Below are 15,017 nucleotides of genomic sequence, written 5' to 3'. Positions count from 1 at the left end.
AGCTGCAGTGCCCAACTCAGAGGTAAGTTTGAGCTGAAATGAAGGTGGACGTGTCTTTCTCGGTCCTTGTGTTAGGCTTGAGATCTGAAATGACAGCCCTGATCCACAAACGTGACACCTGAAGTGCATCACCTCGCCTGTGAGGAAATCACAGAAATCACACGGGACACACGCTCTTCACAACATACTCTCTGCGTGGACCTTTTTTTTTTTTTTTTTTTTTTTTGGGATAGTGCATTTTAAGCCTAAAGGATTCAGAGTTAAACTCATATCCCTGTAATTTTGCCGCATGGCAATTATCATTTCCTGGTTTTATACATTAGGGTAAATGCAATATATGCAAAGATATAATAAAATCATGAAAGACTTCTGTGCTGACTTGAGTGGGAGGAGTGTGACACTCCAGCCACTGATCCAACATTACTGAAAATTGCTTCTCCCCTGTAGAGCTCCAAATATTTCAAAGACAGAGGTCACCAGTCTTTGACTTCACAGCATAGAGCCTGAACTGTCAGCAAATCTGGATCATAAAGGAGGTGATAATTCATTGACATATGTTAGCTTGTTGCACAAAAATGAAGGATTTTTTTTGAAAAATATTGAACACAATCTTCAGCCATCTTAAAACTGAAAATAAAAAGTTCTCTAAAAGTCACATGTTATCATTAGACATTAAATAACTAACAAGATACCAACAACTCAATAGAAAATAGGTTTTCCTTACTGTTTGTTAGCACTGAAAGAAAACAGCAACAAATCTACGACAATCCATAGTGCCTTCTCGTTTCAGAAGTGTTTTCACATTTACACTAAAAATAACTTTTGAACTCACAACTATTGAAAAATGTTCTCTCATCATGTGTCTTATATAACCCATATTGGCAACTTACACGAAAGGTCTCTTGCTTATTCTTAAAGAAGCATTTAAGTTGATTTAACTGATACGAAACATACATGTGACTGTTGCAGTCTGTGCTGAAGGGAGATTTGATTTATTTAGTCAATGAAATAAATTGATGAGATAAAATTTTTCACCCGAAAAGAATTCTACCGGCACATCAGGAAGGATTCTGTGTAATTCATTCTGTACAGCCTCACATCCAAATGCATATTCTAGGTCTAGCATTCATGACGGCAGTTATCGTAATCAGTGATTCTGTTTTGCGTGATTCTGCATGAGTCCTTTGGGAAGAAACAAGTCTCATTTACTCTGTTTCTTTAGCAACTAGCCCACACAACCGCTCAACACATTTGCTGGTTGATGGGACATTTCTAGTGCGGCATGCACAGCTCATCCTGGATGGGTCATCACAGAAGGGACGAAGGCCGGGCCCCAGAGTCTCTTCCTAACTGTGCTGAATGAACCCAAGGCTCGCTACAACTTCTGAGAGTATTTACATTATGGGAAAGTTCTGCATTGTGTAAGGAACAACAGGAAAGTGAATAGGTAATACTAAATAAATCAAACATCCCTTCAGTACAGACTGCAGCAGTCACATGTACGTTTTGTATTAAATTCAGTTAAATTAACTTTAATGCCTCTTTAAGAATAAGCAAATGACCTTTTCAGTGTGAGTTGCCAATCTGGGTTATAGATAACTTTTTGCTATTTAAGCTTTTATAGCTTGTTCTCAGTGGTGTTTATATATCCAACTAGTAAGTTTTACAATTTATTTGAGAAGTTCAATGTTACTTTTAAAATGGTAACAATGTTTATTTGATGGCACCACAATTAAACTCAATGATTAAAAAAAATCCTACTTTCTACATCAGTTTTGTTTTATCTTAATAACTACAACCTCCCATATATGAAAATATTTTTATGTTATAATTACAACCCTATTCACACAACTTATAGCTATCTAAGAGATGAGGAAAAGAACTCTCCCACAGTAAATGAATTTAAGCCCTTAAAATGTAGATTAATTTCAAAATTCATATTTCAAACATTCTGCTCTAAGTAGGATTTCTTTTGGCAAGAAGCCATTCACTTAAATACTAACCAGGCAGGCAAGAGGATTAGATTCTGGACCAAGGTTTTTATGATTATTAGGTCATTTAACTTTTATGTGTCCAAGTCTCAAAAACATAAAAACAAGTACTTCTGTGAGATTGTTTTTAAGATCCCTCCAGGTTTTAAAGGTCAAAATTTATGAAGAAAGAACAAGATCATATTAACTATCTGGTTATCGGAAAGGTTAGCAGAAAGTGTAGGAAATGGTGAGTCTGTTTCAGAACGATGATATTACTAAAATACTTCATAATCTGAGAAGAAATTCACAAAGGTCTTTCATCTCTGAGAAGAAATATGAAAGAAGATATTCTAACAGTTTTTACAGAACATGCCATCTGGCTCCAGGATCCCATGCCCACAACTGCTTGCTTCTCAATAATGTTCCACATGAGGGAGAGACACAGTGACCACGATTCCTCAAGTTCCTCAGCCAAACTGCTAAGACTTCCCTTGCCTGTGTCCAGACTGAACCTGACTGTCCTGCTCTAATCCCTTGCCTGTGTCCAGACTAAACCTGACCATCCTGCTCTAATCCCTTGCCTGTGTCCAGACTAAACCTGACCGTCCTGCTCTAATCCCCTTGCCTGTGTCCAGACTAAACCTGACCGTCCTGCTCTAATCCCTTGCCTGTGTCCAGATTGAACCTGACCGTCCTGCTCTAACCCCTTGCCTGTGTCCAGACTGAACCCGACCGTCCTGCTCTAATCCCTTGCCTGTGTCCAGACTGAACCTGACTGTCCTGCTCTAATCTACTGCCTGTGTCCAGACTGAACCTGACCATCCTTCTCTAATCCCTTGCCTGTGTCCAGACTGAACCTGATCATCCTTCTCTAATCCCTTGCCTGTGTCCAGACTGAACCTGACCATCCTGCTCTAATCCCCTGCCTGTTTCCAGACTGAACCTGACCATCCTGCTCTAATCCCCTGCCTGTTTCCAGATTGCTCTTTGGGTTCCTACTTTGTCACTGGCTTTCTGGTCTCAATGTCAATGAGACAGAGCCCAGCTGGTGGTCCCTGAGTGGAAGGTGAGCTCTCTTCAGCAATGCTGGAGGGACAAACACACTCAGAGATCACTTAAAGCAAATGAGAAGTATTCTTCCACTGAAAAAGAAAAAAAAAATAACTATTCCTAACAAGATAAGCTTCTTGGATCTATCTTCACCTTCATTTAATATTAAAAATGAATTTCTGATTTTAAAATGTAAATAATACAAATATCTGATTGACTTCTTATGGTTAAAGATACATACAAGAAGTCTGATAGGGATCTATCACTGCCTTATAAGCAAATACCAAAAAATCTATTACCTGTTAACAAGAAATGAACTCATAAATCATAATTAGCTTTCAACGACTAATATAGTACATTATGAATATAAACCTTGATAAGACAAAACTATGAAAATTTCATGCCTTCGAAGCCTTCAGTTAAAATGCCGTATTTGGAAACCTATTTTTTTAATGAACGTGATAGATAAAATGCAAAAAAAAAGCATGAAATATTAATGTCAACTTTAACAAGCTCTAAATTTAAATAACCAAAAAAAAAAAAAAAAGCAAATACAGGGTTTATGATCCAAAGAATGAGTTTTTAAACAAAATAGGAAAAATGAGTTTTCAGTAATGGATTTTTTTTTAATTAATGCAATTGTCAAGAAATAATATTTTGAATCATAATCAGAGGCCACATTTATTACTTCAACCTGGTGCACAAGGAAGTATTAGAATCACTGTCCCCAGAATCCAGCGAACGTCCACCATCCTCTGCTTTTGGGGCTAGAGCTACATCAAGCTCGGTACAAATGTCAGAAATGTCCTCATGGTCAGCCAGAAGCTGAGTCGGTCCTGTTTAAAGCAACACTCAATTTTTCTTACCTTTTATCCTTAGTCCCTGCTTCACTTATTTTCAGCATGTGACTAGAATAAAGATGATAGACAGAGACCAAGTGGAGCTGAGAGGCACCTTGCTTACCCTGGCAGAGTGGTGGGAGGGCGTCCCATTGATACGTGCCGAGCGGGTTCCGTCGACAGCTCGCATTGCTGTGGCCGATCAGTCGGTACCCAGGCTTGCAAAAATAATGCACTTGACTTCCAACTGCCCCTGCGGTCCTGTTTACAATGCCACCATCCTTCAGGCTGAGGGCCAAGCTGCAGTAAGGTGCTGTGGGCATGCAAACACACATATAAGTGATTAGACACACAGCCAGGCCAGTGCCTTTCCCTGGGCCAGCACTCAGAAAAAAAATACTGCAAAGAACACCAACATGGAAATCTGGTCTAAAAAGCAAATTGTCCTCTGAAGTGTACACCACCTGCAGCTGGTAATTGGCGCAAAGGTGAACACCAGACTGAAGCCCTGCCTGGGGAGCCACAGACGATTGTCCTGGACCCCCTTACTCACTTCTCTAAAGCTGGTTACCTGCCCAGATAAGCTTCTCCATCACCAGAGTAAGAGATGATGGGGTAGAGTACAGGGCTCCACACGTGAAACAAAAGAAGTCCTCAACATTTAACAGAAAGTATTACTAAAATGGAGAATATAAAAAAGTATAACATTTTCATAATCAAGGCCATTAGCTTTTTCCCTGTTGCTGTGATTAAACGTACCTTAGGGACTGTACAATGATGTAAATGTCAAGCTTCTTTTTAACATATGGGAACAGGAACGGCACAAAATCTTTGAGGAAAATGTACTACTTGGGTCAGTAAACATCTTCTAATAACTTTAATCATTCCTTTCCTGGATTTTTAAAATTAGAGATATGCATTTGGTACAGTAACAGTTTGTCCCCAAGGAAAGAAACATTTCCACGGCTAAAAGGCCCAGCATCTCTTTTACGCATTGAGACAATCTTCTCATCCTTATAGGAGCCAGGCTTATGAACTGCCTTCAGAAGAATTAAAATAATAAAACAGGGAAAGTCGTTAAGAATCAGAAACTCTTGGTTTCCTTTTATAGAGGAAGTTTTAGGTGTCCACTTCCCTGTGGGGCTTCTGTATAAAGGCACACACACAACTGAATGCTTAATGTGGCAGCTTCCCTTAGAAACATGTTCACAAGAAACATTTTGAAGGTTTCCTATCATATGTAGCATTGCCCAGAAGTGATGTCTGTGTCTCTGGCCTCCACTGTCAACGTGTTCCCAACAGACGCATCCGCCAAGAATATCCTCAGCTGGATAAAGTTCTGAGGTACCATTTCATGTTTCCTCAAATGGGCTGATTTTTATCCAGTAAAAATCTACTAACTGTTGTTAAGACTCTCTTGCTTCACAGCACCATTGGCCAGGCCATTTCCTACCTAGAGTTGATCAAATTCATATAAGTTTTGAAAGAACCAAAATATTCAATTTAGGAAAAGTATGAGTACAATTGGACAGTCTGAATACCAATTGTCCAGAAACCCTGGGCTAGTAAAATGACAGATGATGAAAAACCAGAAGAAGGATGAGACTATAGACCCTTCCCCAAAGTTAGAGATGATAAAATCTCAAACACCCTAAAGGGCATCGAGACACCAAGGTTCTTGGGTATCACTGTAGTCTAGGACGTGGACCACAATCTTTTAAGGGGAAAGTTGGCAAGGTGATTATCTGACTCCCTGGGTGCTGATAACTACATGTTTTCAGTCACCATATTTCTTGCATCAGTAAGTTCTCAAGATACCTTTACTTTCCTACCTTAACTAGAATGAGAGAGGAAGGTGTCTCATGGGGGAAATCACAGCACAGCATCAGGAAGGGGAAGCTGGGACACAGCCGCTGGTGCCCAATCCTCACCCTCCCCGCCTGGCTTTGGAACAGCGGGAATGGAGACTGGAGAAAGGAAAGTGGCTTCTAGGGAGGGGGAAGACTGGGAGGCAGAGGTCCCCGGGGGCTCCTGGTGGATGCCAGCCTAGCCCGACTCTTTACTCTCCTGATATGGACACTCCCACGTGCTCTCCCAGTGCCCAGAGGACCTGACTAACTCCGCGATCCCTCAGCACATCATTGAACTCTTTTGGAAACACATTAGGCAGACACTTGCTTTGTCTTTTTTTTTGGGGGGGGGGCTTGATTTTCAATTATAGGGATCAATTACGTTGCTCTTACGTCCAAAAGATCAACAGTTCATGGGCATAAGACAAACTAAGATTGGGGGTGTGACATGTGGATATCGCCACATGCTAGATCTCCCCTGCCCACATGGTAATATTTTCAAAGCACATTCATTTCATTAATGCTCAAAAATGACTGCTGGTAAACTTCTAGCAAGGATCACTGAATTGCTAAATTTTAAATGAAAAGCTGTTTATATATATCTGTCAGATGTTATACATATTCATCTAGAGCTTATATGTATAATCTGTATAGCATATATCCACTGAAAAAAACATAAGATTATATAGTCTTCCTCTCCAGATACAGTTGAACAAAGAGGACCTTCCTGTATGATGAGTGAAAATATTCTTCAAAAGACTTAGAGATCATTGTTCTCAGAATTTAAGGTACAATCCTATTACCAGGCAACACAGTAATTTGCTTCAGATAAAACAAGATACATTATGCTTGCCATGATTTCCCTTGCACTGACCATTTTTACACATTTGAAATAAATTCAAGCAGCTTTAAAAGTCTAATTATGTACCTATTTTTTGGAACAAGGAATTTGATGAATGCAAATCCAATCGCTGTTCCTGGGCTCTTCATAACAAAGGCCTGAGTGTATTTTATTAAACTCTCTAGAGGAAAAATTTTATGCCTGTTGTTCTCATGTCAAGGGCCTTTCAAAACCGAGGTTTTGGGTTTTTTTTAAACAATTGCCTGATGCCTCCCAATTAAAAAGAGCTGAAAGCTCATTCTCAAAACTAACAAGACTGTTCTTCCTTTAGAATATTTCTTATCACCGAAGATGGAAAACTCCAACATAGTAATAAATAATCCCGGGCAGCAGCTGTGGCTCAGTGAGTAGGGCGCCAGCCCCATATACTCAGGGTGGCAGGTTTGAATCCAGCCCTGGCCAAACTGCAATAAAAAAATAGCCAGGTGTTGTGGTAGGCACCTGTAGTCTCAGCTACTTGGAAGGCTGAAATAAGAGAATAGCCTAAGCCCAAGAGCTGGAGGTTGCTGTGAGCTGTGATGCCACAGTACTCTAGCAAGGGCAACAAAGTGAGACTCTGTCTCTGAAAAAAAAAAAAAAAAAAAGAAAGAAACATCCTCTGTCAAAATGCATTGTTGACTTAATGTATACAGTGAGCATGTTTCTTAGGAAAATATAAACTCATCTGTTATGGGTATTATACAAGATTTTGAGAAAAGTTTAGATTTTTAGCTTAATTGTTATCTAATCATTTGTACCCTTGTATTAATTCAAAATAATTTTTTTATAAATTCCTCAACAACTAGGCGGTGCCTGTGGCTCAAAGGAGTAGGGTGCTGGCCCCATATGCTGGAGGTGGTGGGTTCAAACCAGCCCTGGCCACAAAAAAAGAAAAAAAAAAAAACTGCAAAAAAAAAAAAAATCCTCAACAATTAATAGCCTGCTTATTGCTCAAGTAGGTGAGTATAAAAATTAGTGTGGGTCAGATCACATTGATGATTATACATATAATTTAATATATCATAAATGATATATTAAATATATTAAATATCATAAATTATATATAAATTGATGGGCTTAATAAATTTGATAATTAACTAATTAATTTAATTCATATAAATAACTAATGGCAGCAAATAATTAAAGTACAATATAATTTCCATTTTGATAAGAAAATAAAATAAATTTTACCATATATATTTATTATGTATATGCTGATATGTGCACGTAGGTATGAATATATAGGTAGCATAAATGTGTATGCGAAGGGTAAGAGGCATATAGGTAGTTAAAAGGATGTCACTGTCACTAACAGTAGCAAAGGATTATTCCTATTCATAAAATAACAGCCATATAATTATCTCTTTTGTTCATTCACTTAACATTTAAACTAAATATTTTTAAACTAATTTTGATTACACTATTTTTGGAATGTTTTTGTTCCCTATGCTATCCATTTTATTTTATTTATATATTTTTTCATGTTTGGGATTCATTGAGGGTACAAAGAATAAGTTTACATTGGTGGCTGTAATTAGATAAAGTCCCTCTTGAAATTGTGTCTGCCCCCAAGAAGTGTGCCATACACTGTGATCCCCATTCCCCTTCCTTCTCCCCGCTCCCTTGTCCCTAATTCCCCTACCCTCCACCTTGTATTAGGTCATCTACTGCATTCATATTGGAATTGAATATATTGGATTCTTGCTTCTCTATTCTTGTGATGCTTTACTAAGAAGTTGTGTTCCACCTCCATCCAGGTTAATACAAAAGATGTAAAGTCTCCATATTTTTTCATGGCTGAATAGTATTTTATGGTATACATATACCACAGCTTATTAATCCATTCCTGGATTAGTGGGCACTTCAGTTGTTTCCACATTTTGGTGATTGTAAATTGAGCTGCAATAAATAGTCTAGTGCAAATGTATTTATGATAAAAGGATTTTTTTGTTCTTCAGGGTAGATGACTAGTAATGGGATTTCAATCAAATGGGAGATTGAATTTTAGTTCTTTGAGGATTCTCCATATTTCATTCCAAAAAGGTTGTATTAGTTTGCCGTCCTACCAGCAGTGTAAGTGTTCCCTTCTCTCCACATCTGCAGCTTTGAGATTTTGGGATGTGGGCCATTCTCACTGGTATTAGGTAGTATCCCAAAGTGGTTTTGGTTTGCATTTATCTGATGATTAGGAATGATGAATCCTAATGTTCTCAAATGTTTGTTAGCCATTTATCTGTCTTCCTAAAAGAAGGTTCTTTTTTTATTTTTAATTTTTTAAAATTTTTATTAAATCGTAACTATATACATTAATGCATATATGGGGTACAATGTGCTGATTTTATATACAACTTGGAATGCTTTCATCAAACTAGTTAACAATAACCTTCACCTCACTTACTTATTGTGTTAAGACATTTATACTCTACATTTAATAGATTTGACACGTCCCCTTGCATCTCTTGCCCAGAGGTAGATGGGATTGTTTACTCTTTTTTTGATGACTAATTTGAGTTCTCTGTAGATTCTAGTAATCAACTCTAGGTCAGATTGACACCCTGCAAATATCTTTTCCCATTCTGAAGGTTGTCTTTTTGCCTTACTTACTGTGTCCTAAGCTGTGCAAAAGCTTTTTAGCTTAATTAAGTCTCTTTAGTTAATTTTTGTTGTTGTGATAGCCACTGAAGGGTTTGTTGAAAATCTCTCCCCAGTCCAACATCATTGAGAGATTTCCCCAACATTCTTCTAAGATTTTTATCATTTTGTGTCTTACATTTAATTCTCTTATCTACTGTGAGACAATTTTTGTAAGTGGTGAAAGGTGTGGGTCCAGTTTCACTCTTACATGTGGTTATCCAGTTCTTCCAGCACCATTTATTGAACAGGGGTTCTTTTCCCCAGTATATGCTTTTGTTTGGTTTATCAAAGATCAGATGGCAAGTAGAGACTAGTTTCATCTCTTGGGTTTTCTATTCTAGTTCATGTCTATATCTCTCTTTTTGTGTCAAAACCATGCTGTTTTGATTACTGTGGACTTGTAATATATCCTGAGGTTGGGTAGGGTGATGCCTTTGACTTTGTTTTTATTACTAAGAATAGCCTTAGCTATATGGGGCTTTTTCTGTTTCCATAAAAAATGAAATACTATTTTATCCAGTTATTCAAAATACTATGTTGGTATTTTAATGGGGATTGCATTGAATCTGTAGATTGCTTTGGTAGAATAGACATTTTGACAATGTTGATTCTTCCCAGCCAAGAGCATGGTATGTTCTTCCATTTGTTAGAGTCTTCTCTAATTTCTTTTCTTAAAGAAATTCATAATTTTCTTTGAAAAGACCTTTCACTGTTTTTGTTAGGTGTATTCCTAAGTATTTTATTTTCTTTGAAGCTATTGCAAAGGGAACTGTGTCTTTGATTTGCTTCTCAACTTGGCTGTTATTGGTGTATACAAAGGCTACCAATTCATGGACATTAATTTTATACCCTGAGACATCACTGTATTTCATGATGACTTCCAGTAGTTCTGTGGTTGAGTCTCTGGGGTTTTCTAATTATAAGATCATATCATCAACAAAGAGAGACAGTTTGACCTTCTCTGCTCCCATTTGGATGCCCTTTATTTCCTTCTCTTGGCTGATTGCCTTGGCTAAAACTTCTAGCACTATGTTGGATAATAGTGGTGATAGTGGACATCCTTGTCTGGTTCCATTTCCCAGTGGAAAAGCTTTTAGTTCATACTTCAGGTTGATGTTAGCTGTGGGTTTGTCATAGATGGTTTCGATTAGCTTAAGAAATGTGCCACCTATGGCTATTTTCTTAAGTGTTCTTGTTAGAAAAGGATAATGAATTTTGTCAAATACTTTTTCTGCTTTTATTGAAAGGATCATATGGTCTTTGTTTTTGCTTTTATTGACATGGTGTTTTACATTTATAGATTTTTGTATGTTAAACCAACTTTGCATCCCATGGATAAAACCTACTTGATCATAGATTCTATTAGGTTTTGTTGGGTGATCTTAAGATCTCTATTAAGATTTTGTTGAGTGTTTTGGCATTGATATTCATAAACAAAATTGGTAAGTGTGGCAGAGTTCTATTCATTAAAAAAATTATACATTCTATTAGCTAAGATTTTGTTGAGTATTTTTGCATTGACATTCATAAGTGAAATTGGTGTGTAGTTCACCTTTTTAGTTAGGTCTTTTCCTGGTTTTGGAATCAAAGTGATATTTTCTCCATACAATGCCTTGGGGAAGGTTTCTTCCTTCTCAATGTTTTGAAATAGGGTCTGCATATAGGTACAAGCTCATCTTTCAAAGTGTGATAGAATTCTGACACGAAGCCATCTGGTCCTGGGCTTTTTGTTGGAAGCTTTTTTTATTGTTTCTGCACTCTTTCAATGCTTGATATTCGTCTATTCAAGGATCTATTTATTCCTGGTTAAGTCTAGGAAGATGGTGTGATTCCAGGTATTGGTCCATTTCCTCCACATTGTCAAATTTCTAGGCATAGAGTTTTGGGTAGCAGTCAGAAATAATCTCTTATACCTCTGAGGTATCAGTTGTTATTTTCCCCTTTTCATTTCTGAATCAAGTGATTAAAGATTTTACTTTTCTTTCTGTTAATCTGGCCAGTGGTTTATTGATTTCATGTATCTTTTCAAAGAACCAAGTTTCAGTTTTTTTTAATTTTCTGAATAATTCTTTTATTTTAAATTTCATTTATTCCTGATGAGAATTCAGTTAATTCTGTTCTGCTAAGTTGGAGATTGGATTGCTCTTCCTTTTCCATGTCTTTAAGATTATTCATTAGGTTATTGATAAGCTCTCTTTGTGTCTTGCAGATGTAGGCATCTAATGCGATATAGTTCCCTCTTAGGACTGCTTTTATAGTGTCCCACAGATTTTGGTAGCTTGTGTCTTCATTGTTGTTATGCTCAAGGAAATTAATAATTTCCTTATTTTTCTCTTCCTTAACCCAAATGTCATTCAGCATAAGGTTGTTTAATTTCCATGCCTTTGTGTGGGGATTACAATTTTTGTTGGAGATGAGTTCCACCTTTATTGCCTTGTGGTCTGAGATAATACAAGGTAAAATGTCAAGTCTTTTGATTTTGTTGAGGTTTGATTGGTGGCCTATGATATGATCTATTCTGGAGAATGTTTCATGGGCCAAGGAGAAAATGTATATTCTTTAGCTTTGTGTTGGAGTGTTCTATGTTTGTCTACCAAGCACAGCTGTTATGGGGTCACATTTAAGTACCTGTATCTTTGTTTAGGTTCTGTTTAGAGGATTTGTCCAGCTCTGTAGTATTAGAGAGTAGTATTACAGTCTCTTGCTATTATGATGTTATGGGTTATCATCTTGTTCAGACTAATTAAGGTCTGCTTGAAGAATCTGGGAGCAATAAGTTGGTCACACAAGTGTTTATGATGTAAATGTCTTCTTGTTGTATTGATCCTTTGAAAAATTTGAAGTGTGCATCTTTGTCTTGTTTGATTTTAGTTGCTTTATTTCCACTTGTATCTGAAAACAAGATTGCAATCCCGCCTTTTTTCTGATTCCCATTTGCCTGAAAAAATGTTTTCCATCCCTTAATCCTGATTTTTAATTTGTCCTTCAAGGCTAGGTGTGTTTCCTGCAGACAGGAAATGGATGGCTTGTGTTTTTTTTTTTTTTTAATCCAATCAACAGCCTATGAATCTTCAGTGGGGAATTCAAGTCATTAACATTTATCAAGACAACTGGTAAATGTGGTGGAGTTTCCTTCATCTTATTTTGTGAAATTCCATTGCTTAGTTTTATCTTTTGCATCCTTGTGGAAGCTAGGTATTATCCTTTAGTTTCTGGGTATTTGCTGGTGGCTATTGTGATGGTTAGTGTGCAGAATAAGTTTAAGTATTACCTGTAGAGCTGGTCTTATTTTGGCAAACTTCCTCAATGTTTCCATACCAGCAAATGATTTAATTTTTCCATTAATTTCAAAGCTTAGCTTAGAAGGATATAGAATTCTGGGCTGAAAATTGTTTTGTTTAAGTAGATTAAAGTTAGATGACCAATGACCATTGCCTTCTGTCTTGAAAAGTTTCATTTGAGAAGTCCTCAAACACCCTAATGAACTTGCCCTGCAGGTCAATTGGTACTTCCTCTCAGCTGTTTGTGGAATCTACTTTTTTTGTCTTCACTTTGGATGGGTTCATGACAATGGGTCTTGGAGAAGCTCTGAGTTGAGATGACCTAGGGTCAAGTCATATTGGACCCTAGGTCAGAGATGTGTCAGAATCTTTGGTGACATTTGGGAAATTTTCATTTATGATATCCTCTAGTAGGACTTCCAGTCATCTGGGGCATTCTTCTTACACTTCTGGGATAACGATAACTTGTATATTTGAATGTTTCATGAAGTCCCAAATTCTGTTAGTGAAAGTTCTACTTTCTCTCTTTTTTTCTGTCCCTTTCACTGCCTGAGTTAGCTCAAGATTTTATCCTCTACCTCTGGGATTCTTTCTTCTGCGTGGTCTAATCTGTTATTGATACTCTATGGTGCATGTTTAAGTTCCCTGATTGACTGCTTCAATTCCTTTAGCTCTGCTATATCTTTTCTGTATTCGTTGTATCATTCATATCTTATTTTATTCTGTTTTTGGATTTCCTTTTGGTTATTTTCCAGTTTCTCAGCAATTTCCTTCATTGTTTTTATCATCCATATTTTAAATTCCCCTTTGGTAATGTCTAACATTTCTTTATAGGTGAAGTCTTCTGAAGTAGCTACCACATGGCCCTTTGGGGAGGGGTCTTGCTCTGGTCTGGTTTTTCATGTTGCCAGAATGTTTCTTCTATTTCTTCTTCATGAGTGTATTCTTTTTGTCAATTTCCTTGTCCTACTTTTTTCCTTTCACTTTCTCTTCCTCTTTAAGTTACAATGCCTCTGACCTAAGGTGTTTAAGTATTCTTTTGGTAAAGAACTAAAAGGATGAGAAGAGTGAAGAGCATGAAGGGATAAAAGAATTTTTAAAAAGGGGGAAAGAGAAAGAAAAAGCAGAGAGTAAAAGGGAAGATTGACAAAAAGAAGAGAGGAGCAGAAAGAGAGAAATAGGAATAATGGTGGTGTACAGCAGGCTAATTTGATACTGACCAACAAATCCCAACCTCGGGTGGCAGGGGTCAGGGGTGGGTCTTTTGATATCTGCAGCTTTTTGTCAGCCTGAGCAGACACAGGGCCCCACCTCCACCAAATAGAGAAGAAAAACAAAACTACTACAAATCAAACCAACCAACCAACCAACCAAACAAAAAACCTTAAGGGATAAAATTGTGGGGAAAAAACAAATAACAGGGGCTGAAAATGTAGCAAAAATGAAGTCCTTAATATTAAAGAAGGCGACAATGAAAAATTATATTTACATGAGAAAAAGGGAGGAAAAAGAAGAAAAAAAAATCTAGGGGGAAAGCATTTGAAAAAAATGTTTTTTAAAAGGAAAACTATATATATATATAGTTTATATATATATACTTATATTTATATAGTTTTATATATATAGTTTTATATATATATATAAAACATATATATATATACACACACACACACACATATATAGTTACATATGTGTATGTGTGTGTGTGTGTGTGTGTGTGTATGTATATATATCTTGCTGAATATTGCCTGGCAAACATGTGATCAAACCCTGCAGGGCTGAGAGCCTGAATCTGTCCTCAGCCCACTTAACAGACATACCTTGACCTTTCCAAACAATATCCCCTGGCTAGGCAGTGGCTTTTCCAGGAGAGCATATGTTGCTCAGATCTCTCCAGAAGTGGGGGCCCACTTATCAGGCACTCCAGAAATTAACCAGTTTAATGAATATTTTTCAAATTGTATATAAAAACATCACACTATACCCCATGACAGTATTAATGTACATAGCTATGATTTAATAAAAAAAGAAAAAATACCAAACTACTAATAGCAACTTTGTTTCGGCACCTAATAGTACCTTATCACATAGTAAGCACTAAATAAATATTTAGGAAACACATCATTTAAAAAAAAAATTGGCCTTGCTCTAGGACCCTGAGGATTGAGCCTACAAGGCAGCTCTCCCAACAATGGTTGTGCCTAGCCTGCGGCCCAACAACTAAAGCTCTATTCAGCTCTGATGGCTTAGTCCCAGCCTCTGGGCATTATTCAAAGTTACTTGCTCACTTGCCCAAGGTCTCCCAAGGTAACTCAATCAAGTGCCCAAGTCCAAAAAAAAAAAAAAAAAAAAACCACAGGGAAGGTCTTCCCTGCCTGCAAACTCTCACTGCTGCTGTGGGAGCCACCACAGCCAGCCGGCCTCAGACCAATCTCAAACATTTGCTGCTTCTCTGCTGCTTTAGTTCTCCTCTTGGGGTCCTGAAGCTTCCCGCTACTTCCCCATGCCCC

The 15,017-nt window shown here is 37.4% G+C and overlaps 1 protein-coding gene across 1 annotated transcript in view; it reads right to left on the bottom strand.

Moving 5' to 3' along the window:
• CSMD1 (CUB and Sushi multiple domains 1) overlaps positions 1-15,017 on the bottom strand; it is a 1,810,668-nt gene that overhangs the window by 102,810 nt on the left and 1,692,841 nt on the right. Inside the window, exon 49 of the mRNA XM_023517585.1 lies at positions 3,987-4,175. Within this exon, the coding sequence (XP_023373353.1) occupies positions 3,987-4,175 (189 nt within the window). The remainder of the gene's footprint in view (positions 1-3,986; positions 4,176-15,017) is intronic.

Source organism: Otolemur garnettii, unplaced genomic scaffold (assembly GCF_000181295.1).
Source record: "Otolemur garnettii isolate 467f Iridium unplaced genomic scaffold, OtoGar3 scaffold00114, whole genome shotgun sequence".
Taxonomy (NCBI): Eukaryota; Metazoa; Chordata; class Mammalia; order Primates; family Galagidae; genus Otolemur; species Otolemur garnettii.
This window is presented reverse-complemented; position numbering and strand designations above follow the sequence as displayed.